This window comes from Hylobates moloch, unplaced genomic scaffold (genome assembly GCF_009828535.3).
Source record: "Hylobates moloch isolate HMO894 unplaced genomic scaffold, HMol_V3 SCAFFOLD_3, whole genome shotgun sequence".
NCBI classification, from domain to species: Eukaryota; Metazoa; Chordata; class Mammalia; order Primates; family Hylobatidae; genus Hylobates; species Hylobates moloch.
In genome coordinates this window covers 31,346,377-31,373,898 of record NW_026652278.1, presented here as the reverse complement: position 1 = coordinate 31,373,898, position 27,522 = coordinate 31,346,377, and the positions used below count along the sequence as shown (strand labels likewise).

General features: G+C 49.1%; 2 protein-coding genes across 19 annotated transcripts in view; one reads left to right on the top strand and one right to left on the bottom strand.

The window, feature by feature from the left end:
* Positions 1 to 516: 516 nt before the first annotated feature.
* On the bottom strand, positions 517 to 11,817 carry PITX3 (paired like homeodomain 3). The gene is made up of 4 exons (XM_032179325.1): positions 11,638 to 11,817; positions 2,292 to 2,421; positions 1,917 to 2,119; positions 517 to 1,430 (listed from the first exon to the last, which is right to left on the bottom strand). Exons 2-4 carry the CDS (start codon positions 2,407 to 2,409, stop codon positions 843 to 845), a joined length of 909 nt encoding a protein of 302 aa, XP_032035216.1. The 5' UTR covers positions 2,410 to 2,421; positions 11,638 to 11,817; the 3' UTR covers positions 517 to 842.
* Positions 11,818 to 15,828: 4,011 nt separating this feature from the next.
* GBF1 (golgi brefeldin A resistant guanine nucleotide exchange factor 1) overlaps positions 15,829 to 27,522 on the top strand; it is a 136,606-nt gene continuing 124,912 nt past the window's right edge. For 17 of the 18 annotated variants that reach the window (XM_032179260.2, XM_032179268.2, XM_032179252.2 and 14 more), the window contains exon 1: positions 15,829 to 16,083. The gene's annotated coding sequence lies outside the window, so the exon portion shown is untranslated. The remainder of the gene's footprint in view (positions 16,084 to 27,522) is intronic. The other variant, XM_032179290.2, reaches the window with a different exon arrangement.

Sequence of the window (27,522 nt, the reverse complement as noted above, 5' to 3'; positions counted from 1 at the left end):
ACACCTGAGGGTGTGTGAAAGGGTGAGAGGCACACACACAGACACTGAAAGAATCCTAGGCCTGGTAGGCACTTAACAAATGTCTGTTACAGACCAGAATTTTATTGCTGTTAGAGACCCAAGCCCCTCATAGGAACAGTGAGAAACAGGTGCAGAAAGGCGCAGTAACTTTATCTAAAGTCGTAGGCTCCCTGAATAGCAGAGCTGACACCTACAAGGAAGCGTTAGAGACCAGATCTACCAGCTAGCCTCCCTGAGACCACGAGGTGGCGCCGCAGCACCGGCTGTGGTCGATGCCAACCAGGTAGCTGGTTTCCCACGTCCCCCGCACGCACGCACCTCTTTGCTGCAGGAATCCTGGGCTGCCCCGACCTGGAGTAGGGGGGGTGGTGAGTGGGACTGAATCCCTAGAAGCCTGGACCCTCACTTCGTTCCTGTACATCCAGCTCGCCTGTAGACAGTGGGGGAGGATGAAGGGAAGAGGACTCAACCGCAACTCTGAATCATCACGCCTTCGACAGTCCGCGCACGTTTATTTCATTTATCTTTGAAAACGAGGGAGGGGAAGCCTGGAGAAGGCGGGATGGGCCAAGGGTGAGTTGGCCCCCGGGGAGCTGGTCCCTGTTCCTGGCTTTAGTCCCAGGGGCGCGGTCTGTGTGTAGGGCCCAGTTCACCCCTCAGGGCTGGGAGGGGAAGGCCCCTCTCCTGAGCCGGCGCCCCCCAGCTGCCCAAACACCCCTTTCAGACCCTGGGGCGGGAGCAAGCCAGTCAAAATGACCCCAGTCCGCGGAGGCTGTGAATCGTTGCCCCCGCCCTCGGGGATGATATACGGGCGGGGCCGCTCATACGGGCCTTTCCACGGCGTACTGGCACGGACTGAGGTTGGCTGCCGGGGGCGGCCCGTGCACAGCGGGGTAGCTGAAAGAGGCGTGCTGTTTGGCTTTGAGCCGCAGGCTGGCCAGGCTCGAGTTACACGGGTCCCGATAGACGTAGGGGGAAGAGGCGGCAGCCGCGGCGGCGGCGGCGGCCGAGGCGTAAGGGCAGGACACGGCCCCAGAGGACACGGCGGCCGGAGCCAGCCCTGGGGGGCCCCCGCCCAGGCCCTGGAGGGCCCCAGGCCCTGGCACGGTGCCCGGGGCAGCCGCGGCGGAGGGCACCATGGAGGCGGCGATGGAGCTGGGTGGCGAGAAGACGGGCTGCGAAGCCAGAGGCCCCACGTTGACCGAGTTGAAGGCGAATGGAAAGGTCTTGGCGGCGAGCGGCGGGGCAAGCGCCTTGGGCGGCCAGTTGCCGTACGAGTAGCCGGGGTACACCTCCTCGTAGGGCGGCACCAGCCCCCCGAGCGGCGCCGCGAAGCTGCCTTTGCACAGCTCGGCCTGCTGGCTGCGCTCGCGCTTCCGCCATTTGGCGCGCCGGTTCTTGAACCACACCTGCGGGCACGGGAGAAAGGCGGTCAGGGCTCGGGGCCGGGTCCCAGCGGCTGGAGGGCGGGCCACCCCGACGGGGCTTCCAGCCGGGGCCCTGCGGTCAATAAACAAGATGAGGTGGCTGGAGACGGGGTGGGAGGGAAGGAGCGCACGGAGTCCGGGGTCGGAGAACAGAAGGCGCGGGCGGCAGGACCGAGTCATCTGCGCGAGGGTCTGGCGGGACAGTAGGATGGGGTTGAGGAGGGTTGGTGAGGGGAAGGAGAGACGATGTCAGGGCCGAAGAAGCGCGCAGTCGGAGTAGTAGGGAGCAGTGGGAGCAGAGGCTGGAGGTTGGCGGGCAAGAGGCCGCGTGGGGCTGCGGCCGGGAGCCAGGGTCCAGGGTTCGGGGTCCGAGGGAGGGGGCAGGTGGGGTGGAACCGCTGGCCGCCGGGTCGCAGGCTGAGCGCGGAGGGCCCGCTCGGGTGCGAGTTGCGGGTCTGGAGAGCATACCCGCACGCGGGCTTCGGTGAGGTTGGTCCACACGGCGATCTCCTCGCGCGTGCTCATGTCGGGGTAGCGGTTCCTCTGGAAAGTCGCCTCCAGCTCCTGCAGCTGCTGGCTGGTGAAGTGCGTGCGCTGCCGCCGCTGCTTCTTTTTCAGCGAAGCGTCCTCGGGGGAGCCGCCGGGCAGCGAAGCCGAGGCCTTTTCTGAGTCTGGGGGCCAGGGTGGGGGCAGGTCACAGAGCGCCCAAGCCTGCGCGGATTCTCCAGCTCGGGGACCTCCTAAGCCACCCGCTGGCTCCCACCGGAGCTGCCCAGCCGGGGTCCCACCCGCACTGGGAATGAAGTTGTTATCTCCTGCACCCCTGGAAGGGGGCGCGCTTACCGCTGTGCTCCTGGCCCTTGCAGCCGTGCTCTGGGAGCTGGGGGTGCGGAGTGCCCGCATCTGACAGCGACAGGGCAGGGCTCCGGGCCTCTGCCTCGCTGAGCAGGCCGAACTCCATGGAGGGAGGGCTCTGGAGGCGGGAGAAGACACAGACCAGGGTAATGGGGGTAAAATCTCCGGCTTAGCTAGGTCCCAGCAGCGTTTCCCCGTAAATTCCCTGCCGCCTTTCTCAGCCCCAGCCATGAAGCTGGGGCTGCGTGGGGTTCCTTCCTTAGAATAGAATCGGGAAATAGCAGCCTAAGGGCGCAGAGGTGCATGCTGAGAGGTTCTCTGCATAGATATATAAACTAGACTGTTTCGTTTACTGCTGGGAACTAGAACTGTGCCAGGCATACAGTTAGGTAGGGTTCAATATTTATTGAATTAATAAAAATGTAGACTATAGGCCGGGCGCAGTGGCTCACGCCTGTAATCCCAGCACTTTGGGAGGCCAAGGCGGGTGGATCACCTGAGGTCAGGAGTTCGAGACCAGCCTGGCCAACATGGCGAAACCCCGTCCCTACTAAAAATACAAAAATTGCTGGGCAGGGTGGCACGTGCCTGTAATCTCAGCTACTTGGGAGGCTGAGGCAGGAGAATCGCTTGAACCTGGGAGGCGGAGGTTGCAGCGAGCTAAGATGGTGCTACTGCACTCCAGCCTGGGTGACAGAGCAAGATGCTGTCTCAAAAAACAACAACAAAAAAATCTACACTATAGCACACTACATACCCTATACTACATCTGCAAAAACTTAAAATCCTTCTCACCTGAATGTTCAGTATCCCCTTATACTCATACATGGTCCTCAGCCAATCATACCTGAGACACAGACCAGATGTCTGTTATCCATTCTCCTTAGGACAGATTGTATTTTGAACCAGACCTGATATTTCTCCCTTAAGAATAATGTGTACTTACTGTGAGCCTTTACCTCATTCTCTCTCCCCTCACAAGAATACGTCAAGTATGATCATCCTTTTTCTGCTGAGGAAACTGAAACTTGAAGGAACTTGATGAGGCTCACAGAGCTTGTAAGCAGTGGGATTGAGATCTGAACTAGGTCTGTGAGACTCCTAATGCTTTTTCTTTGTTTGCTTTTTATTTTTCTTTTATTATTATTTTATTTTTCTGATCTAGTCAACTCAGAACGCTTGTTTTCTCACACTGTGCTTTCTGGGGCCTTCCCTCGAGATTCGCTCAGGGACTCAGCTGCGGTTCTAGCCTGGCCTTGCTTGGGTTGGCTTCAGCTAGGGCAGCGCTGCTTTGGTCTGTTTCGTTTATGATTTCTTTCTTTTTTTTTTCCTTTTTTTTTTAGATGGATTCTCCCTTTGTTGCCCAGGCTGGAGTGCAGTGGCATGATCTCGGTTCAATGCACCCTCCACCTCCAGGGTTCAAGCTATTCTCCTGCCTCAGCCTCCCATGCAGCTGGGACTACAGGCACATGCCACCACGCCTGGCTAATTTTTGTATTTTTAGTAGAGACAGGGTTTCACCATGTAGGCTAGGCTGGTCTCGAACTCCTGATCTCAGGTGATCTGCCTGCCTCGGCCTCCCAAAGTGCTGGAATTACAGGCGTGAGCCACCGTGCCAGGCCTGTTTTGTTTATTATTTCTAAAGAGATTTCATTTGAAAGAAGGTGACAAGATCAAACACAAGTGTAAAAACCACTGGGTGCTTGAGCCGGGCCTGGTCTCATGCCTACACTGACATACACTGCATCCCACCAGTGACTGCTCCACTCATGGACGGCCTCTACCAAGCCTGCTCCAGGCCGTAGGCAGGAGCTTCATAAGACCACCTTCCTACTCATACTTCCTTTCCCAAACCTAGCCTCACATTGCCCAGGAGCCTCCCTGGGTCTTTCTCCAAGTTTCCCCTGCAGGGTCCCCTTTTCTGCCTGCTCTCCGAGGACCCCTCTGCTGGGAGGAAGGGAAATGGGCAATACTGGGGCTCAAGACTCTGGGTGCCTTTTGGTTGGAGGAGAACAGAAGGAGGCTAGGGACAGAGGGAAGGGGTACAGAGCTGAGTGGGAGGAGCCTCTCTGCCCCACTCACCCCTTCCCCATTAACAGGGGCTTAATGCAGGCTGCACGGGATGGCATTAATGTGGTGGATTAGCCTAGATTGAGATGTGTGTCACTTGGCTGCTCTGGATTTATTAGGAGCCTTTCTCAGGGAGGTGCAGATGGGCAGCGGCCTGTATTTGCACATGGTAATGCCCCCTTCAACAGCTCAGAGATCACAGCTGTGCCCCCACTCCCCACCCCACCTCTCAAGCCGGGTTGGTAGTGGAACCGAGGTCAAGGCAGGAGGTTGAGAAAGAGTCTCTGCTCTTTCCACAGGCAGAGGGGTCTAGACCTTGGACCTTTTACTGGATGTGAAGAGACAGGGCTGGAGGGAATCCAGGACAGAAGAAAAGTCAGGCCAGAACTGAAGGTGTGCTCAGCTTACTTCCCCTTCCAGGTCAGGTCAGGTCAGGGGGTTTGGAGCTGGAAAACTTTGGCCAACAATGCTCTGATGGAAGGGAGATGTCCCTGAGAAGGAACTATGGTAGCCTTGGCTGAGAAGATGAGGGAGGAAGGGTTAGAACTGAGAGCTGGAAAAAGGGGTGCTCTGAAGTCTCCCCTTACTTCATACCCCTTATTCATATCCAAGATGTCCTTGAAATGCAAATCATCCCCCTGACTTTTCCAGAGGCCATGGAAGCAACACAGAGCTGGGAAAAAACCCAGAGAGGGGTTTACCTGTGGGAAAAGCAGTCCCACCCTTGCCACCTAGCCTTCCAGTGAGCTTTGGCTCCAGACTTGGAGTTTTCCAAATTACCCTGCCTCCGGCATTCCATACCTGCATCTTGCTTTCACTCTATTTCAGCAGAGGGAGGCAGGGTGAGAAGGGATGTGGGCGAGGAAAAGCCGAGGCCAGAAAGCCAAGTTCACGCTGCGTGTTCCCAGAGACAGACAGACACATGTGCAGACACACACAGGCCCCCACTCAGACATAATAAGCACTTGGACTTGGAGCTAGGGGCACACAAACACACACTCTCCCACACATGCACTGCCACATCCAGGCAGACAGACACGTACCTTCACACAGTCTCCTCTCTGTGACAGGGACAGCTGCCGGGGCTGTTTTGGAGCTAGCCATTATTACCCTTCCCCCACCCCCCCATCTCCTCCCTGGCCCCTCTGAATCTCAGCTCTCAGTCCCAGGAGCTAAGGACTCTGTGTGGGGGAGGAGCAGGCCAAGGGGCCAGGGGAGTGTTCTGCACTGGATGCTGCTGAGTGAGGAGAAGGCATGAGAATGCTGGAGCTAGAGGATGGGGTGGAGAGGAGGGGCAGAAAGTGCGCAGGCCCTTCTCAGGAAAGTCATCTGGTATAGCCCAAAGAAATTAGGTTTGGAGTCAACAGATCTAGATTCACGTCCTGGCTCTACAACTTACTAGCTGTGTGTCCTCGGCAAGTTACTTTACCTCTCTGAGCATATTTCTTCATCTCCGAAAGGAAGTTCACGATCCCTTCCCTACTTGCCGTCAGTGTTGTTATAAGGTTTAGATAAAAACATAAACATGTAAATATGAGTAGGGATAAAACCCTACCTGAGTAGTTTTTTTTCCTCACTTATTAAACAAATGTTTATTTAGCACATTCTATGAGCTGGGCATTGAGTTAGGCACTGAGGGTGGAGTGGTGGCTAAGATCTCATCCCTGTGTCTGCTCTTCCTTGAGCGGGTCATCTGCCCAGACTCTGTATCCTCCAGTGAAGTGTTCCCTGGTGAATGAAGGTGAGTACGCTGCATTGCTGAGAGATAGGCAACACATGCTGTGAACACTCTGTCCTGAGCATAGATGACCCAGTCAACAAGGTAACAGCAAAATGGGCAGAGTAACCCAAGCTGGGAGCCACTTTGGGGACAACGGATTGGTAAAGGAAAGAATGAAGCCTTTAGACTCTTGCATGGGCTAGTAACAGCACAGAGAGGAGCCACGGCTGAGAAGGGACCTGACTGTGAAACTGAAGAGAGAAGGAAAGAACAGTAAAGCCAGGCAGGCAATAGAGAGATGGAAGGGTGGGGGCATAGACCTCTAGCCGACTCATGTCCGGGTGGGCTGGTCAGGCAAAGGCTGGGGGCGCCAAGCTGTTGTCTGAGCTGGAGACAGGCTGGCTGACGATTAAGCTCCCCCAAACTGCTGGAGGTCAGGAAGCTAGGGAGTTGAGACTGAGGCCAGGGACTTCGCCTCACTCAGTGGATAGGGAAGAACAAGCAGTAGGTCTGGAAGCCGCAGGATTGGTTGATGCTAGTAAGAAATGCCCGGGCAGGGACAGAGAGAGTCAGGAGATAACAGCGATGGTGAGTCCAGCTCTGGAAAGGGGCTGCCGGCCCCACCCCTAGCCTTTTTGCCACACCCTGCTAGGGATGTGAGGGATGTGTGGCCCAGTCCCACTGGTATCAGGGTGGCAATCCCAGGCCCAGGGAGTACAGAGGGCCTACAGGTATGCTCTGATTCTGTAGTACAGGCTGGAATTACAGAAAGCCTGGTCATGGACTGCAGCAAGAATGAAATATCCAGGACATATGAAGGTGGAGAGCAGATCTCAGGCCAGGGAGGCTACAGTGGGGAGGCCATGGTTTCCAAGAGACACAACCCCATGGCAATAAGTCAGCTGTCATGTGGACCCACTTAAGTCCTGAAGCCAGAGAGGTAGATCAGGGACATAGTGAGAGCCCACAATCGGTTGCAATAATAATGCCTGAGGCTGGAGGCGTAACCTGGAACTCAAATAGGAGAAAACCTTTCTCTTTCAGGGGCTAAATGGAGAGGAGATGAGAGGAGCTGGAGTTGTGATGTTTTCATCTTATAAACGTGAAACTGAAGTGAGGCCCTTAAGTGGACATGGCTGCATGTTCATTAGGGACGCTGAGCACCCAGACTCTATGGTTTGCTGAACTGCAGTGTGCAAATGGGAGCAAATCGAGACACATTTGCAGCAAAGATTTGAAGCACTCAAGTTATTAAGGGACAAATCGGGGATCAGAGAAATGACTCCACAGTCTTCCTGCTCTTCCTTGCTTCCTTCCTTCAGCAAGTATTAGGTGTTAAGAGGGATCCCAAGAACAGTAAGGCAGAGATCCTAACTTGTAGGAGTCGGCAGTGTAGGGAGGCAAACAGAGCACAGGATGGAAAGATGGACTGCATGGGTCTGACTCCCAGACTGTGGGAGATCAGAGAGAGGGAAGCCCATGGAAGATGGTACCAAGTGTTGGGGGCTCAGAGAATATAGGCACATGACTGAATTGGGAGTTCAAGAGGCAGAGAAGAGGTATGGCATTCTAAATAATCAGCAGTATTGGGAATAAGCTGCAAGGCTGGGAGGGCAGTGGTGAGCCTAGGTTAGTCAGAATCTCAGTTTAGGCCACGGGAGAACTGCAGAGAGAAACGAGTCAAACCGAGGGGGCCTTCAATGGGGGACAAGGGGCAGTGGTTCAGATTTGACAAAGTCTAGGCTACAGTATGTCCAGCTTTTTCATCAAAAACCTCTAAGATTCACACTGAGCAACAGCCCTGAATAAAGAAAAAAACCCTAAGACCAGTCAAAAACAACATCTACTAGAAAACAGAAGCATGACCTGAAACAGCTGCCACTAGAATGAAATTGTTTTGAGGTCACCAGCTTTATGTTAAAAATGCAAACAAATTTTTCATTCTATTCCATACTTTAGTCATGGAATATAAAATATTTTAATATAAAAATAAAGCTTTTTAAAAATATAAAATAAGCCCCCATCTTCAAGTGATATCACCATACCAGGAAGATGGGCCCTGTTTAGACTGTGTGCCATGCCTCCTCCACTCCTGTACTGCCCTCCTCCCACCCCACCCCAGTATGAGAAGCAATGCACCAAGCAGTAGGGGTCACTGGAGGCTTGCAGCCAGGGGTGTGACAAAAAACAGCATCTTTGTGACCTTTATTTGACCATGGTGAGCAGAAAGGGTTGGGCAGGGAAGAAATAGGAAAGGAGAAACTATTAACTGAAAGGTGTAAAAAAGGCCCCAGGGCAGGACAATGGGAAAGGAGAGATAGAGTTTTGAAAGTTATTCCTCTCTGTCTTCCCCTAACTCTTACCCCACTGATGATCTTTTCCTTTTCCTCCCCATCATTCTTTTCATGAGTCCCTGGCGGTGGCCATGGGCACCCTAGACACCCCAAAGCTCAGGACCTAATGGATCCTTCAGGTTAGTCTAGGAGGTATCATTTAGTGTGAATGGAGAAGAAAAGATTCCACTGGTCCCATCCTTCAGTCACCACAAGTCAGCTCTAGCCTGCTGCCTTTGCCCTCCCATCCTGAACCCGAGTCCTGGGCCAATGTTCCCATGCCTGAGCAGGAGGCAGGCGGAGATATTTGGCCTGGTAGACAGGCTAAGCATTTGGGGAGCTCCCCAGAGTTCTCAGACAGGGGCAGGGGTGGTGGCCAGCATCTGAAGTCCACGATAGGGTGCCCATCTGTCAATAAGATCCCTCCTATGGCTGCATCGGGGATGTGATTAGGCTGCTCTAAGTCTCAGCCCCACTTTTCCAAACAAAGATTCTGCAGCTTGGGCATAATAATAGCAGCGCTTCTTATTTCTATGGTGCTCCTCCACTTGCAGAGGGCCTTCACAGACATAATTTCATTTAACTCGCACAACTGCCCTGCATGGCAGGAGTGCCTATCCCCATTACACCTCTAAGAAGGCAGGATGCAAGGTTACAGAGTTTGAAGAGATTCAAACCACCTAGTTCTGTTCTTTCCATGCCTCACTCCCTCCGCCCTGCAGCCATTTGTGACTCTGACATGTGCTGATCCTTCCAAACCCTGAAGGATTCCATTTCTACTTCCTGCCTCTACCATCTCTCTGGAAATGAGCTCTGGAAGTATGCTGCCCACTGTGTGCCAAAGAACATTTTTCTATTCATCCTGAGCTTGCATCACTCCAGTTCTAAAAGGCCCCCTCATCTCCAGTTTCAAGATTTGGGGAGCAAGCAATTCTTCTGCATATCTAGGCCTTTTATTGTGCTGTAGATTTCCATCCTATCTCACCTTCCAGAGGACTAAACTTTGAAATTTGCTCTCGCCAGCAACCCCTGGCTCCCCATTCTGCCAATCATTCTCTGACCCTACTCTAGGCCCATGACATTCTTCCTAAGAGCCAGTGACCAGGCATGTGTTCAGCTACATGGCTTTATGCAAGGGTGGGGAAAGTTTCTGTCTTTTGTTTCCAGTCACCTTCATTATGATACCACCTCTTTGGCCTTTTTGGCAAAAGCCAACTTTGAGCTAAAGTCTTCAGGGAACCATCTGTAATGCTTTCCGTATTCCTTTCCTGACACAGAGCCCTTCATTTCACCTATAATTTCAGTGATTTTATGGGAGCACAGCAATGGGAGCACAAGCCCCTGAAAAGTGTGTCAGAATGTGATGGGGATAATTGTGGTGTGTCTTTATATTGATCAAAATAGGGCAAATGAAAAAAAAAAGTTGAGAATCCTAGCCAGTAATAAGCAAACTTTAGAACCGAGGAATGGACATGGGAGTGTGGGGAATGCGTATTGTATGTCACTCACAGGTGAAGGGTAAGAAAGGTTGAAACCACTGTTTAGATTATTCATTGCTAAATACAATGCCTTGCACTTGTCCTTGTGAAAACTCAGTCCCCAGCTGGGCTATCTTGCTCACTTATATGGACTCATTCTCCCTGTTCTGTCCTCTTCAGCATAATTGAGCTGTGGTTAGAATTGGGGTCAGGGTGGATGGTCACTGTATGGGCCCAGCAGAGTCAGGGCTGTATCCCAGCTGCAGGGAAAGTAAACCGGGCTGTTAGGTAGGGCCAAGACATCCTTCCCAACCAGACTGAGAGGGCCAGATAGCCCCCTGTTGGACTCCAGAGTCTGGATTCCATGAGCCTCCTTCCCACCTCCGCTCAGCCACCAGAGTGGTGCTGGGACTGGTAGGGCTGAGGAACCAAAAGGGAAACAGGACCACAGGGTTTGCTTTGCTAATGGGGCTGTAGTTTTCTCTTCTGGCCTGGGCTCCTGCCCACTGTGGGGAAGGAGCCATTGGTCGGCTGATACTCCAGCAAGGAATCTGGGGGATGTCTGGTTAATTGTATTGGAATTAGGGGGCAACTGAGGCTGCCAGGGGCTTGTGCCCAGCTCCTTCCTGTTTTCCCATTGCCTTTTGTCACCTATTCCTTCCTTTCCTGGTCTTGATTCCCCCTAGCAGGCTCCTCATTGGCCTTCTGTCCTCAAATTTGGATTCTGGAAGTACAGAATGATGCTCTGATCTATTCTGAATTGAAGGGGGCATGTGTCCCATCCCACCTCACCCCAAGGCCAGGCTGCAGTCTTTACTCTCGCTCCCTGCTCGCAGCTTCGCAGCCCGAAGGAGCTGAAACAAGTTTGCAAAGTGTGAGCTGGGATTTGAGGTGACCCACCGCAGCCGACCCCATCGCACACGCAGCAGCTGGGCAGGCGCTGCTGGGTAGATGGACATGCCACCCAGCCAGGGACATTCTGTCGGCCACTGCCAGACACAACGCCAGCTCCGGAGAGACCCACTTCGCTACCTGGCCATTCTGTCCGCTCCGAGCCCCATGCACCGCGGACATTCTGTCCGATTCTGAGGCGGCCTCAAGTCAGGACCCTTCTGGGCCCAGACACCCCAAGCCAGATCCACTATACCCGCCGCCTGGTCACTCTGATCGGCACAGTGGCCATCTGACTCAGTTGCGGCCGGGCTCTCACAATACGGCTCCTATTCCAACTGCGGAGCAGCTGGGAAGAGAAGCGTGTGCTACCAGGCGCACCTCGGCTCCCAGCCCCAGGAGTCTGAGCCTAGGCCGAGGGGCGTCGGGCGCCGCCAACTGCCCCCACACTGGGGGCTGCCGCCAGCTCCCCCGCTGGCCAGGGCCTCTGTAACCCCTTTCGCTCCCTGGCCGCCTGCCCCGTGCCCTGGGATTCCAGGGCGCTTTCTGGTAATGGTTTCCAGACTCCCTACTCCCTGCCTGGCGAAGCCCCTATCCTGGCTTCAAGTCCCCGGCTTCGTTCCGGATCCTCTGAGTCTCCCCCTTCCCTATCCCCTGGTTCTTACCCTGAGTTTCCCTTTTCCCAAGTCCTGGCCCCAGGTCTGCAGTCCGCCCTCCGATTCTCGACCTGTTCTCAAGGCACCGGAGTTTAGCTGCCCCAGGTCTCGTTTTAGGGATTCCAAGGTCCAGCAATAGCTCCTCGGCCCCATGAGCCCCTGTCCTTAGAATGGTCAAACACTCACAGTGCGTCCCGCAACAGGCAGACTCCCAGTAGCGGCGGTGGCGGCGGCGATCTAGAGGGCAGGCAGGGGCCAGGGGCTGGGCACCCGGCCGGAGTGGGGGCCGCCCCCCTGCTCCCGGGCCGCCTCTCCGCTCTGGCGCTCCCGGACTCTCAGAGGGAGTGAGCCTCACTGCGTACTGCCACCCCCAGCCGGCGCCCATTCACTTTATGGCAGACCAGGGCGCCCCCAGCCCGCCGCGGCGAGCCGCGCGCGTCAGGCCCCGCCCCTTTCCAGCTGCGCTGCCGGGGCTCCGCCCTTTCCAGCTGTGGCTCTCCAGGCCCCGCCTTTGAGGGAGGGGTCTGGCCGGCGAGACGCCAAGAACCCCGCCCTCTGGCCAATCAGAAGAGCTCATCAGCAACTGGGCCGCGCCCCTCCCCACGTGTCAGAGACCGCGCTCCGGCTAGGACGCTTAGATAGAGCCAAGTGGGCGAGAGTAGAGTGGTCCCGGTAGCCACGGGTAAAAGGGATCGGCTGGCAGCGAAGAGGGTTGGGCCGCTACCCCGAGGAAAGTGGATCGGCGCCAGGTGGGAAGGCGCACGGGGCCGCCGGGTCTCAGCGCTCAGACTTCTCTGCCGCTCAAGTTTCGCCGATTTTCTCCACTTGTCGCTGTCCGTCTCTCTTCCCTTTTGTCTCTGTTCCAGTCCTCCCACGTCTCGCCTTTCTTTCCTCTTCTTTCTCCTCAGCCGCTTCGCTCCTGCTGTTTACCATTCTCCTTCCTCTGCCACTTTAAAAGACTCATTTCTCTTTCTCTCTGCTCCTCTTTTTCCTCGTATCTTTCCTCTTCATTTCCCCCTTCTTCTCCAAGGAAGGTGACTTCGTGGAGACAGCAGGGTTTGGAATGATACAAACCAAAGTGGTATTCCAACGCTGCCACGAACTGCACCATCACTGAGTGAACTTGGACAAGTAACTATCATCTCCCTCCCCGGGCAAAACAATTAAGAGGAGGTTCCTGCTGGATCTCGGGGCTTGGGCTGGGCACTCCAAAGGCATGGACCGATCGCCTTTCAGTCTGTACCCTTGTCTTGCTTAGGCTGTGCTCTCCCTCCTTCAGCAGGGCTGGTTTCCCGCTGGTGGTACCAGGTTAAGTCCTGTGGGCAAGGTGTGGCCTTGGTGTCTCCTGGTTAGGAATTTGCAAGGGACAGGACAGATGACCAAGGAACATCCTGGCAGACTGTGACTTCCGCCCTCCCTGACTTAGGCCTCAATTTCCAGGAAACAGGCTCCTTCTCTTCTCCCAGTTAGGCTATGTTGCTTGGGTGCTCCTAAGAGCCTAACCCCAGGCCGGGCACGGTGGCTCACGCCTGTAATCCCAGCATTTTGGGAGGCCGAGGCAGGCGGATCACAAGGTCAGGAGATTGAGACCATCCTGGCTAACACGGTGAAACCCCGTCTCTACTAAAAAATACAAAAAATTAGCCGGGCGCGGTGGCGGGTGCCTGTAGTCTCAGCTACTCGGGAGGCTGAGGCAGGAGAATGGTGTGAACCCGGGAGGCAGAGCTTGCAGTGAGCCGAGCGCGCCACTGCACTCCAGCCTGGGCGACAGAGCAAGACTCCGTCTCAAAAAAAAAAAAAAAAAAAAAAAAGAGCCTAAGCCCAGTCACACAATATGCCCTTAAGGCAAATCTGAATAGTCATGTCTTGACAGTTCAGTGACTCCCATTGCCCTTAGGATAAAGGTCAAGCTCCCTAGCCTGGCATACAAGACCTTCAGGACCTGACCTTGTCTTCATCTCCGATTTCCTAGTAGTGTCCTGCACACCTCTGGCCCTTCCTGTGAAAGTAACCCATCTTTATGTTGTCAATTCCTACTCCTCCAATGTTCCACTCAAGCCTTATTTTCTCTAGGAAGCCTTTTTTGAACTCTCAGGTTAGCCTCTTGCTCTCATGACCCTCTGTGTATACCCTCTATTACACCACCCACCATATTGAAGGGATCAGCTTATGTGTTGTCTGCTATGAGAATAAAATTTAGGAGAGTAAGGACCATGTCTATTATTCCCAGGCATAATGTAGAATCTCAATAAATGTCACACTGAAATCTATGAGGAAGATGTTCTGCCTGGTAAGATGATGATTAGTGGTTAGGAGGGACTAGGGAATTGTCATCTCTCTCCTCCCCATCTCTATTGCACAATCACATGCTTTTAGAATGATGAATTTCTGGAGGTATGTAGAAGTAGATATTGGCGAGCAGAAATTTTTGGCCCACTTAGAGGATTTTCCAATTGGCTTTCCAGGACCTCTCAATCTGAGACAGGCCCGGGACACCAACTCTCAGTTTTCAAAGGAAGAGGAAAATGGCTCTGAGGTAATGTGGAAAGAGGTGCTATGATGGTATATACTCTTTCCCTGACTCTCTTTAGGTGATAGAGGCTAGATCCTCAGCTGGACCCACCGACCAGAAGCCCAATGTGCAGGTGTAGGGAGTTATTGAGGGGTTCTTCAGGTCTGATGTCTGATGGGTGATTTACAGTAGAGCATCGTGGCCAGGTGTGGTGGCTCACACCTGTAATCTCAACACTTTGGGAGGCCGAGGTGGGTGGATCACCTGAGGTCAGGAGTTCAAGACCAGCCTGTCCAACATAGTGAAACCCTGTCTCTACTAAAAATACAAAAATTAGTCGGGTGTGGTGGCAGATGCCTGTAATCCCATCTACTTGGGAGGCTGAGGCAGGAGAATCACTTGAACCCAGGAGGTAGAGGTTGCAGTGAGCCAAGATCACAGCACTGCACTCCATCCTGGACGACGGAGCAAGACTCTCTCAAAACAAACAAACAACAACAAAAAAACCCAAAAAAACTAGCGCATCGTAGCACATGGATGGTCTTTGGATGTCTGGTTTTGAGACTACATTCCTATGTGGTTAGTTATAGAGCTTCCCTGGACTTGGGTCGTCCATAATTGGGAGAATATATGGAAAGAATTAGCTATTTTTTTCACTGCCTCCCAGCAGCTTCTCCAGGTCTGCAGGGACACTGGGGCGCTAGTGTCCCAAATAGGCTGGGAATTTCATGATTCAGTCTCCTAGGAGAAAACCCATCCTCTTGTCCTCTTCCCACATGTTCTCACTTCCAGGTAATACAAGTAATTCTAAATAGCTTAGTAACCTGTATCATCTCTTGCAAGGGGAGGAGGCAGCTGGGGGCAAGACAGTGAAAACAGGTGGGCATCCAACCCTCAGGCCCCTTAGCGTTTCTAAGGCAAACAAGAAAGACTTCTGTTTCCTATCACTGATGAGGTGGGCTAAGCTGTGTATTTAGCCTGGTGGATAAGGCCCGTCCAAGGCTTGGTATGAAAGGCAGACCGGGAGTCAAAGCCCGATATACTAAGGCATAAGAGGTGACAAAAGGCCATGAAAAGAGTTGGCCTGGGGGTGAGGAGACCCAGGGGTTCGTCTCTCTGCTCTGCTATTTACTAGTTATGTGAACATGGGCCCAACCTTCCACCCTGGGGCTGTTTCCTATAATGTAAAATGAAGAGACTTAAATTAGATATGCAGGGCTTCTGCTACGTCCCATTTTCTCTATTTCTGGATGATGGGAATGGGGCAGAAGACGCTGAAACAGAGTTGGGACGTGACAGACATAACTGTGAGAAGCCACAACAAGGAAGATGGACGAGAGGGCGAAGAGAGCAGGGTGTGGAATAGATCGCTGGACTTGTTTTTAGAATGAAGGGAGCCCAGAGCTGCCTCGAAAAGGAGTGATTCCTCAAGGGGCATGGTCTTGGCCCAGGTAACTTTGGTAATACGTGGACAGGAGAGTGGGGATGCCCGCTCAAGTTCTCAAAGCGGACCCCGCCCCTTTCCAGCCAATTGTAGCCTTCCTCCCCATAATGCCCAGCAGCCACTGCCAAACCGCGCACTACAACCGAACTCTACCTAACTCCACCTCTCTAGCCGCCCCGCACAGTTCCTCATTTTTTATTGGTTTCTTAAGCTGTCACTCAGAGAGTACTCGTATCCGTTGGTTGTCCCCTAACCTACCCTTTCTTTCCTTTGTAATCTCGCCTCTTTAGGCACTACCCGCCTCCTGAAGCCAATTTCCTTTATTCGATTGGATAGTTGGAATGCTACTTTTCACGGTGCAAAGCTATGATTGGCTGCACGCGGCAGGGCTCGCGCAGTTACCAGGCAGCGGGCTAGACTGAGGCTAGTTACCACGTCAGTGAGCTGACAGGGAAGGTACCCGGCTCCACTGCCCGTCCCGGCCGACTCATCCTGGCGGGCTGTGCAGTCCCATCCTGACTTCGGCCTCAATTTCCAGGAAACAGGCTCATTCTCTTCTCCCATCTGCTACCAGAGCCGGGAGAGCTGCTCGGAGACGCCGCCGGGGTGCGGGCTGGACATGAGCAGCGGCTGCCGGTCCTGGGACTAGGCCCCGCCATTTTGGATCCGCTGACAGGTCAGCGAAGTCTCTTCCTAGAGTTCCGGTGTCGTAAAGGCCACCCTGACATCGCAATAAGGAATTAGTGGGAAGGGCCTTAAATTGGGCGAGCCAAGGTGGGCTAAGGACGCAGCGGACAGGCATAAGACGAGGGAAGGGTTGTTGTGGGAGGGAACAGGGAGGTATGCAGGGGCAAAGGTCAGGCCTCTGCCGCAGGAGGGGCGATTTCTGCTTTCATTACTGATCCTTTGCAGGTGCCCAAATCTTGTTTTCCCAGGCTTGACCTAGTCTTTAGCTTATCCTTTCCAGCGCTTTCTGCATCCTAGAGAGCCCAGTACTCAAAAGCTGAAAGCAAACCTAAGGAGCATTGTGTCTACTTTTATGGGTTTTCAGACTTTAGATGTGAAAGTCTCTCTAGATTCTATACAGCGTCTACTTCTTTGTGACTGCCTCACTAATACAAAGGAACTGCTTCATTGATACCTAGAATCAGGTTGTCAGCAGAGGGACGTGTGGAAGGCTTGAGGTTATAGCAGCACGGGGAACTGGGCTATGAGAAGGCTTCCCTCTTACAGGACAGCTCAGCTGCCAGTCTGGGTCTGTATGTAAACACTAGACTTATCTTCTGGGCTTATTTGTTCCTTTATACAATCTTTCACAGGCATTCTTTTCTAGTGTATGTCTTTGTTGACATTTCTCTCTCAGATCTTCACTAAAGAGATGAGGCTTAATCATAAGGAAACCACTCTATTATGACATATTTGACTGACAACAGAGAGATATTTGAATACTGGCGAAGTTTGGTATTGTTGGCCTATTATTTTTAGTGGGCAAAAAGAGTCATGAGAGATTTTCAGCCAATTGTAGGGTCAGAGCCCCAGAGTGCATGATGGAACATAACCCTAGAGAGTGTAGTTTATGGCACTGCGATGACCTTTGATAAACTGCAGTGTTGTAAAGCTGTAAAAGTCCACCAAGGGTAAAGAATGCTTTTAGAAATAAGGAATAGTGTAGATGGTGTTTTTTAATGCACAGTGTGGAAACTTGTGCATTAATTCAGGTATAAAAGGCACTCTAGGCCCTGTGGAGGATACAAATGGAAAGGTCTGCTTTGGGATTGCTCAGTTAATGCACTTCTTAAAAGTAGTAGCATGTACGTGCAGTGGCCTAGCTAGAGCATGTAGTAGGTTAAGAGCAGGGTCAACCTAATGCCTTTTGGTATGTAGTGGGCACTCAGTAAACGTTATCTCTATCTGAGATTAGTTTCAGTATGTGATCAGGACTTGTGGCCTGCTTTTGGCCCTGGCAGGCAGGAACACTTTGCACTTTTGCATGATGAGGTAGTAACAAGGAGGATCAAAACCTCATAATGTCAGAAGAGAAAACTATTTAGGATCTTGGAATGACTAACTCAGTTTTTCCTACCTTTGTCCTTATGAAATTGAAATTTCGTAATTTCCCTTTTCCCTTCCTACCTTTGTCCTTATGAAATTGAAATTTTTGTGTGTGTTGGGAGAAGGGGGATGGCATTATTTATGCTTCACGTGTGTTGATTTAGAATTAGTGGGATGGAAATGGTACAGGAAACTATTTGCATTTTAACTTGCTGATCTAAGTTGCAGGATTCCTCCCCTCTCCCTGCCCCCCAAAAAGTAGTTGAACGCAGCAAATGAAATGACATACCTCAGGAGATACCCAGGTTTGATGATCCTGCCTTGCTCATTTGGGCCATTGCCCTGTTGAGTTGATATGCTTTGCATAACAGGCAATCTAGTCTCTGGGTAGGCAGTGTGAACAATCCAGCATCCAGTCATCCTCAGTTGAGCCTAAGGGTGACTATAGAGGCATCAAAACGTTTTCTCTTTCTCTCTCTCTCTTTTTTTTTTTTAATCCTAAATGTCATTTCTAGATAGGAATAATTTTTTGATAGGAATAATTCCCACTCCTACCCACAAATCAGAAAATTCATCCTTCAAATACAAGTCCCAAACTTGTATTTGAGCTTCTTTTTAATGGTGTTTGTAGACAGTATGTTCCAGTCTTGACAGTGATGCTCACTGGCACAGTGGGAACTCAGGTTATAGACATATCTCCTCAGTAGCCGGGCACCAATCCCAGTTTCAGCTCAGAGTTCTCAAAGTTCCACTACTATTTTATTTCCCTATTTTCCAGAAGTCAGGATGACTGCCACTTTTACATAATAACCTAATTGATAGGGTGCTTAGACTGGCTACTGTGGGCAGCTAAAGAGAAAGAAGACACAGCTCTTGCTTTTGAGGCGACTCTAGTTATAGAGTACTCACTGCAAGGATCACCCTAATCTTTGTATGACACTTCTCATTGATTGATCACAGTCTATATCCCTGTGGCTCTGTGTGACTGATTAGAATGATTCTGTTGTTGGGTTAATGGTGGGATTGAATTTAAGGGTGTATGTTTTTGTTGACATTTTATCCTCAGGCTGGAAGAGCTATGTAAATATAATGAGCTGCTGTTCAGCTGTTACTCTTTTTTTTTTTTTAATATTTCAGTATGTTCAACTGCAGTTGTTTAACTAAATGAAAATATAATAAAGCAATGTGCTGACTTGGAACCCCAATAATAATAGAAGTGATCATAGAAGTGATTATTTGTTCTAGTAGTAGTGGAAATTATAGATGCAATAGTAGTGTAAATGATCATGGAAGTATGATGGCATAGTAATGGTTTGCCAATCATATAAACCAGGGGTTACGAGCTCACATGCCTAAATGCCAGGCAGGTAATGTAAATGGGCGAATTGAGTCCCATGGGAATGTATTAGGATTAGTGGGGACTGTTGTGTACTGGAGAACCCATGCCTTTATTTTTTTTGTCTTTCGTTTTAATTTCTTTTTATTGAGACAGGGTCTTGCTCTGTCACCCCGGCTGGAGTGCAGAGGAGCAATCACAGCTCACTGCAGCCTTGACCTCTGGGCTCAAGTGATCTTCCCACCTCAGGCTCCCAAGTAGCTGGGACCACAGATGTGTGCCATCATGCCCAGCTAATTTTTTAATATTTTGTAGAGACAAGGTCTCACTCTATTGCTCAGGCTGGTTTCGAACTCCTAGACTCAAGCAATCCTCCCACCTTTGCCTCCCAAAGTGCTGGGATTTTAGGAATGAACCACCATGCTCAACCCATTCCCTTATTTAAAAGAGCCAACTGCTCCTTTTTCAGCAGAATGTTACTGTTTTAGAATGCAGGCACAGAATGACCACTCTATTTTTCAGGAGAAACTGGAAATTTAGATCATTGTGTTTTCTAATTGTTGGAAACTGGCTAAAAATATTTTTAAGCCTTTTTCAGGCCAAACAAAATATGTCTGTGGACTGGATTCTGCCCAATGGTTACTGGATGATGACCCTCAATAAACAAAATGGGCAGGCTTTATGAGACTTAATCACTGCAGTTCTCTATGCATAATCACATAGACTTTTTTTCTTTGTCCTACTCTGCCAGCTGTCACCTTTGTACCTTGGGTGCCCTGAGTGGCTAAAAGATGGAGTGAGATAGAGAAGCTTTGTTTTATTTTTCATCTCCAAGCTGGTAGAAGGGACAGCTTTGGACATATTAGTAGCTTACCTTGTAAATGGTTCTTGAGATACTCTCAGAATCTCCACAGTGGGAGGAGATGGCATGCTAGAGCTGAGGTACACTAGTTACCCGATTATCAGGTCTGGGAGGATTTTCCAGTGATGCCTTGTCAGGGCACCAGCTTTTTTCCCAGTTTAACCTTCTTTTACTTCCACCCTTTGAGTAAATTTCTTGAGCTCAGTAAGTTGTTTCCTAATTTATTAACTTTGGTTATTCTCAATAAAGTACAGAACTATGGTGTGTTCCTAGGCCAGCTCTGGAAATGTTAAAAGCTCTGCATCTTTAGTGTTTCTCTGGCTTTTTTTTTTTTTTTTTTTTTTTGACGGAGTCTCACTCTGTTTCCCAGGCTGGAGTGCAGTGGCGTGATCTCGGCTCACTGCAACCTCCACCTCTCGGGTTCTAGCAATTCTCCTGCCTTAGCCTCCCTAGTAGCTGGGACTACAGGTGCGCTCCACCACACCCAGCTAATTTTTGTATTTTTGGTAGAGATGTGGTTTCACCATATTGGCCAGGCTGGTCTTGAACTCTTGACTTTGTGATCCGCCCTCCTCGGCCTCCCAAAGTGCTGGGATTATAGGTGTGAGCCAATGCGCCCAGCCTTCTCTGGCTTCTAAAGGGATTGAGTGAACATAAACCTTAGAAGGGCCTATGGCTGGTCCTTCAGCTCCCTACTACCATCTACCTTTTCAGAAAGTCCATCAGTTTTCTTGGTTTGCCCAGCTCTGTATTACACACAAAGGCATCATGAAAAAGAAAAACAAACTTGCGCTTTTGCCTTTGGAGAATTTATTTGCTAGTTGGATAAGGACAATTTTTTTTTGAGACAGAGTCTCTCTCTGCCACCCAAGCTGGAATGCAGTGGTGTGAGATCTCGGCTCACTGCAACCTTTGCCTCTCAGGCTGAAGTGATCCTTCCATCTCAGCCTCCTGAGTAGCTGGGACTATAGGTGCATGCCACCACGCCTGCCTGATTTTTCTATTTTTTGTAGAGACAGGGTTTTACTATGTTGCCCAGAGTGCAGTGGTGTCATCATAGCTCATTGCAGCCTTGATTTCTCGGGCTCAACTGATCCTCCTACCTTAGGCTCCCTAGTACCTGGGGCTACAAGCATGTATCACTATGTCCCACTAATTTTTTTTTTTTTTAATTTATGTTGCCTAGGCTGGTCTCTGACTCCTGAGCTCAAGCATTCCTCCAGCTTTGGCCTCCTAAAGTGCTGGGATTAAAGATGAGAGCTACTGCACCTGGCCAAGGACAATGTTTAAAAGTGATTAAGAGGTCAGGTGCGGTAGCTCATGCCTGTAATCCCAGCACTTTGGGAAGTCAAGGGAGGCAGATCACCTGAGGTCAGGAGTTAAAGGCCAGCCTGGCCAACATGGTGAAACCCCGTCTGTACTAAAAATATAAAAATTAGCTAGGCATGGTGGTGGGCGCCTGTAATCCCAGCTACTCGGGAGGCTGAGGCAGGAGAATCACTTGAACCTTGGAGGTGGAGGTTGCAGTGAGCCGAGATTGCGCCACTGCACTCCAGCCTAGACGACAAGAGTGAAACTCCGTCTCAAAACAAACAACCAAACAAAAACAAAACAAAACTCCATAAAAGCAATTAAGAAAAAAGCCACTTAAACACTAGTGTACTAAATAAAAACAGCTATTTAGAGCCAAAGAAAATAAGACATATATGAAGAATTGACAGTTACATTAAAAATTATATATTTCACAAAAATGTGAATGTGCAAATAACACTTAAGGAGATGTCAGGAAGATAGACGTGAAAAAAGAAGCATTATGATTTGGCTGGTAGGTAAATGTGGGTTCTTTTTACCTGTATGGAAGGTTTGTAACTTCTGGTAGAGAAGCAAATATAGATTATCAAAAAAAGGTTTGCCAGTGTGGCTCAGAGTTACTGTCTTCTATGAAGTCATTTTTCTCATGAGGTGTATGTGTGCTGTACCACTCTTGAAGAGTCAGTCTTGATGTTATTTCATTTGTCCATCCAGTATTTATTGATCATTTTTCTTACTATGTGTCAGGCTTTGGAGATAAAAAGGTAAATAAATCATGGTCTTTCCCCCTGAGATAGAGCCTGATAGTCCCATGGTGGTGATATACTAAATAAATAATTATAAATTAGTATAAGATGTGTTTATTTTTATTTTCATTTATTTATTTGAGGCAGAGTCTCACTCTGTCACCCAGGCTGGAGTACAGTGGCACGATCATAGCTCAAGGCAACCTGGAACTCCTGGGCTCAAGTGATTCTCCTGCCTTAGCCTCCCAAGTAGCTGGGACAACAGGTGTGCGCCACCACCCCCAGCCAATTTTTCTTTATGTTTTGTAGAGACAGGGTCTCGCCATGTTGCCTAGGCTGGTCTTGAACTTCTAGGCTCAACTGATGCTCCCGCCTTGGCCTCCCAAAGTGCTGGGATCACAGACATCAGCCACTGTGCCCAGCCAAGATATGTTTAGAGATAAGTACAAAGTGCTGTGGGTGGCCAGGCATGGTAGTTCATGCCTATAATCCCAGCACTTTGGGAGGCCGAGGCCGGCAGATCACTTGAGGTCAGGAGTTTGAGACCAGCCTGGCCAACATGGTGAAACCCCAACTCTACTAAAAATACTCTGCTAAAAAAGTGGAAAAAAGGGCCGGGCACAGCCTGACCAATACGGAGAAACCTCGTCTCTACTAAAAATACAAAATTGGCCGGGCATGGTGGCGCATGAATGTAATCCCAGCTACTGGGAGGTTGAGGCAGGAGAATCGCTTAAACCTGGGAGGCAGAGGTTACGGTGAGCCGAGATTGTGCCATTGCACTCCAGTCTGGGCAACAAGGGGGAAACGCTGTCTCAAAAAAAAAAAAAAAAAGTGGAAAAATAAATAAATAAATAAGTGGTTGTAAGATTGTTCTTAGAACCACTGTGATATTCTGACTCCCTCATTGACTTTTGGATGGAATGAGTAAGGGTTTATCAGGTGGACAAGAGTAAGAAAAAACACTCAGAATAGAAAGGGAACTTCAAAGGGAACTTCGTATGCAAAGGCAAAGAGGCAGCAAAGACCATGACTTTAAAAAGTAGGAATGCTGGGCGTGGTGACTCACACCTATAATCCCAGCATTTTGGGAGGCCGAGGCAGGCAGATTGCTTTGAGCTCTGGAGTTTGAGACCAGCCTGGGCAACATGGCAAAATGTTGTCTCTACAAAAAATACAAAAAAATTAGCCAGGCATGGTGACTCGTGCCTGTAGTTCCAGCTACTTGGGAGGCTGAGGTGGGAGAATCGCTTGAGCCTGGGAAGCAGATGTTGCAGTGAGCCAAGATTGTACCACTGCACTCCAGCCTGGGTGACAGAATGAGACCCTGTTTCCAAAAAAAAAAGCAACTTTTTAGGGTCTTCTATTTTATTTTATTATTATTATTTTTTGAGCCGGCATCTTGCTCTGCTGCCCAGGGTGGAGATCAGTGATGCAATCTTGGCTTACTGCAACCTCCACCTCCTGGGTTCAAGCAATCCTCCCGCCTCAGCCTCCTGAGTAGCTGGGATTACAGGCCCCTGCCATCATGCCCAGCTAATTTTTGTATTTTTAGTAGAGTGGGGATTTCACCATGCTGGCCAGGCTGGTCTCAAACTCCTGACCTCAGTTGATCTGCCTGCTTTGGCCTCCCAAAGTGCTGGGATTACAAGCGTGAGCCACTGCCCCCAGCCGAGGGGCTATTTTATACAAAGAATATGTGTAGCTTATATGGGGCACCAATGGCTGCCACCCAGCTTGAAAAACAACATCACCAAAACTGAGGCTGCATGTATGTATGCCCTTCCCTGTTAGTTCCCCCACACTCCCTCCCCCTTGCCACTATTCTCAATTTTTTTTTGTGAGCTTCTCTGGGGTATAGTCCTAGAAGTGGAATTGCTGAAATATAGGATATGAAGTGCTTTAGCTTTGTAAGATAATGCCAAATTGTTATTCAAATTCATATTAATTTAGATACATACCAGCCACTTGGTCTGCATTTTTTACCAACTTAAAAATAATTTTTTTTTTTGAGACAGGGTCTTACTCTGTTGCCGAGGCTGGCGTACAGTGGTGTGATCATGGCTCACTGCAGCCTTGACCTCCTAGGCTCAAGTGATACTCCCACTTCAGCCTCACAAGTAGCTGGGACTACAGGCACATGCCACCACGCCCTACTAATTTTTAAATTTTTTGTAGAGATGGAGTTTTGCTATGATGCCCAGGCTGTTCTCAAACTCCTTGGCTTAAGTGATCCTCCTGCATTGGCCTCCTAAAATGCTGGATTATAGGCGTGAGCACCTGGCCTTTTAAGTATTATCAGATTTAAAGTGTTCTGCTATTTCAGGAATGTAAAGTAGTATATCATTATAATCTTATTTTGTAATTTTCCTGATTATTAATGAAGCTAATAATCTTTTCATATATTTATTTGCTGTTTATGTTTCCTATTCTGTGAAATGCCTATTCATGTCTGTTGCCAATTTTGGGGAGGGGTTATATGTCTAGTTCTTATGGTTTTGTAGCAGTTATTGTATACTCTGGATATTACTCCTTTATATTAGTTATATGTGCCTCAAATATTTTCTTCTGATTTGTGCCTTATCTTTTCCCTCTTTTTTATGGTGTCTTTTGAACAGGCATTTTTAATTTTAACATGGTTGAATTCACCAATTTTTTAAAGAGGTTTTGCTTTTTGTTTCTTGTTTAGGTACTTCTCCCTTATGCTGAGTTTATTAAAATACTCTCCTGTAGCCAGGTGCTGTGGCGCACACCTGTTGTCCCAGCTACCCGAGAGGCTGACGTGGAAGGATTGCTTGAGCCTAGGAGTTTGAGTCCAGCCTGGGCAACATAGCAAGACCCTATCTCTAAAAAAAAAAAAATCAAAAAGAAAATATTCTCATATATTAGCTTCTAAGAGATTTCAAGTTTTGCTTTTCATATTTAAATAACCTGAGATATATTTTTGGTATTCCATTAAATAAGAATACAATTTATTGTTTCTTTTTCTCCTGCTTTTGTTTGGATATAGACAGAGTTGCCAAGTGATACAGTGACTCCTGTTTGGATCCTGTTGAGGTAACTGGGATGCCACAAAGCACTAGGGGAATGTTCTAGACCCAGCTTTAAATGGACAGTGCTTTCAAGGGTACATGTTACTCAGAGTCTCTGGGACAGTGGCTTATCTGGCTAAGGGTGTTAGTTGGTATTTATTTAGTTGTTCCCTCTCTTATTTTTTTCTATTAATTTTTCATTTGTGTGGGTACATAATGAATGTATTTCTCTTGTTATTTCTGACACAAGATAAATCTTAAGTTCGTTTCTGCTATACTTTTATGAGGTTTCTGCAGGCCTTTATGACCTTGTGACAAGGGATTTCTTGGCCATTGGCTACCAGGCAGCAAGTGGTTCGTCATTTTCCCATCTGAAGCTGAAGGGCACAACTGTTTGGAGATTCCCTGAGTGAGGAGACGTACTCAGAGACCTAGAAGGAGATTAGGCAGCTCTGCATAGTACTTGAAAATAATTCCTCTTCATTCCCTAGATGTTTCTTTTTTTTTTTTGAGACAGCGTCTCACTCTGTTGCCCAGGTTGGAATGCAGTGGCACGATCTCGGCTCACTGTAACCTCCGCCTCCCGGGTTCAAGTGATTCTCCTGCCTTGGCTTCCCAAGCAGCTGGGATTACAGGTGTGTGTCACCACACCTGGCTAATTTTTGTATTTTTAGTTGAGGCGAGGTTTCACCATGTTGGCCAGGCTGGTCTTGAACTCCCAACCTCAGGTGATCTGCCCACCTCAGCCTCCCAAAGTGCTGGGATTATAGGTGTGAACCACTGCGCCCAGCCCTAGATGTTTCTTTTTTACAATGATTTTTTGCTTAGACCTTTGCTATCTTAGAAAGTGGTTACTTCTTTTCTAAAGGGCTTATTCATTTTTAATCAATCGGTTGATTAAAATTTAAAAGTAGTTAATAGGTAATATATTTTTGTGACACAAAATTCAAAAGGTAAAAAAGAATATACAGAGAAAAGTTAGTCTTCCTTTCACTCCTCCACCACTCAGTTCCATGGTCATCCGGTTTCTTTCCCTGGAGGCCGTAACCTCTTAGCATTTTCTTACAAGTCCTTCCAGAGACCTAGAGCATATTCATCTTGCCTACATAATTTAGGGAAGGGAAAATACCAGGAGATATTTAATCTTTTCTCTTCTGATACTTTAAATCATTTTTGAATTTATCTTTCTTCTAAGTTCTCCTCCTCCTCAGAAGAGAGCGTGGTTGTACATTCATATCATTGAAACTTCTCAGAAGAGAACATTGCTGTGTTCCTAGAGCATTTGGAAAGCAGATAGTCTTCTGAGATTAACCTAGTTTTTTAAATTGTCATTAATATAAATCTTGTGTTGGATTCCCTTGTGGACTGGGGAGGTGTTGTGGGCATGGACACATTATTATTATTATTTTTTTAAGACGGAGTCTCTCTCTGTTGCCCAGGCTTGAGTGCAGTGGCACGAACGCGGCTCACTGCAGCCTCAATCTACTGGCCTCAAGCAATCCTCCCACCTCAGCCTCCCTAGCAACTGGGATTACAGGTGTGCACCACCACACCTGGCTAATTTTTGTATTTTTTGTAGAGACAGGGTTCGCCATGTTGCTGAGGCTGGTCTGGAACTCCTGGGCTCAAATGATCTGCCCACCTCAGCCTTCCAAAGTGTTAGGGATTACAGGTGTGAGCCACCGCGCCTGGCCCCTGAACAAAATTTGTACCAGTTTCTTTTTCCTTTATCATGGTGGTTTTCATGCTTTTCACTTTCTGGGGGGGTCATCTTATGCAAAATATGCAAATTGAGCTACCTGCTGGGTACATTTCTTTCTCTATATCTCTGGCTGTGTCTCAGTTTTTGTGTCTATTCCACTAAACTGTATAAATGCCTCAAGGACATAAATTATATACCTCTTATTATTATTAATGTTTATATTGATAGTACAGTAATACATTCTCTTTGTAAAAAAGAAAAAAAATTTTTTTTTTTAGATGGAGTCTGGCTTTGTTGCCCAGGCTGGAGTACAGTGACATGATCTCAGCTCACTTTAACCTCTGCCTCCCAGGTTCAAGTGATTCTTCTGCCTCAGCCACCTGAGTAGCTGGGATTACAGGCGCCCTCCATCACACCTGGCCAATTTTTGTATTTTGAGTGGAGATGGGTTTCACTGTGTTGGCCAGGTTGGTCTTGACCTTAGGTGATCTACCCGCCTTGACATTCCTGAAGTGCTGGGATTACAGGCGTGAGCCACAGTGCCCGACCTTTTTGTAAAAAGTTAAAATATTACAGATCCAGCCTGGGCAACAAAGAGAGACCCCATCTCTACAAAAAATACAAAAATTGGTTGGGTGTGGTGGTGTGCGCCTGAAGTTCCTGCTACTCAGGAGGCTAAGGCAGGAGGATTGCTTGAGCCCAAGAGTTCAAGTCTGCAGTGAGGCATGACAGTGCCACAGGACTCCAACCTGGGCGACACAATGAGACCTTGTCTCAAAAAAACCCCAAAAGACAAAACCATTACAGATAAGGCTCAAGTATCCTCTGATTGCACCCTGATTTCACAGCACCTTCTCTAGGAATAATTATGGTTATAAGTTTGGGTATATTAGCACAGACCTTTTATTTTATATTTACATATCATATTAATGCTTTCTTGCTGTCAGTTAATATGAGTTTTCAGAACTTTTCAAAGGTCTTGTCACTGTCACTGTCCAGTTTTCTGGAGCTGACTGAGCAGATTGGATGCAGTCATTTGTTTATATTTTATATTTATATTTATATATATATATA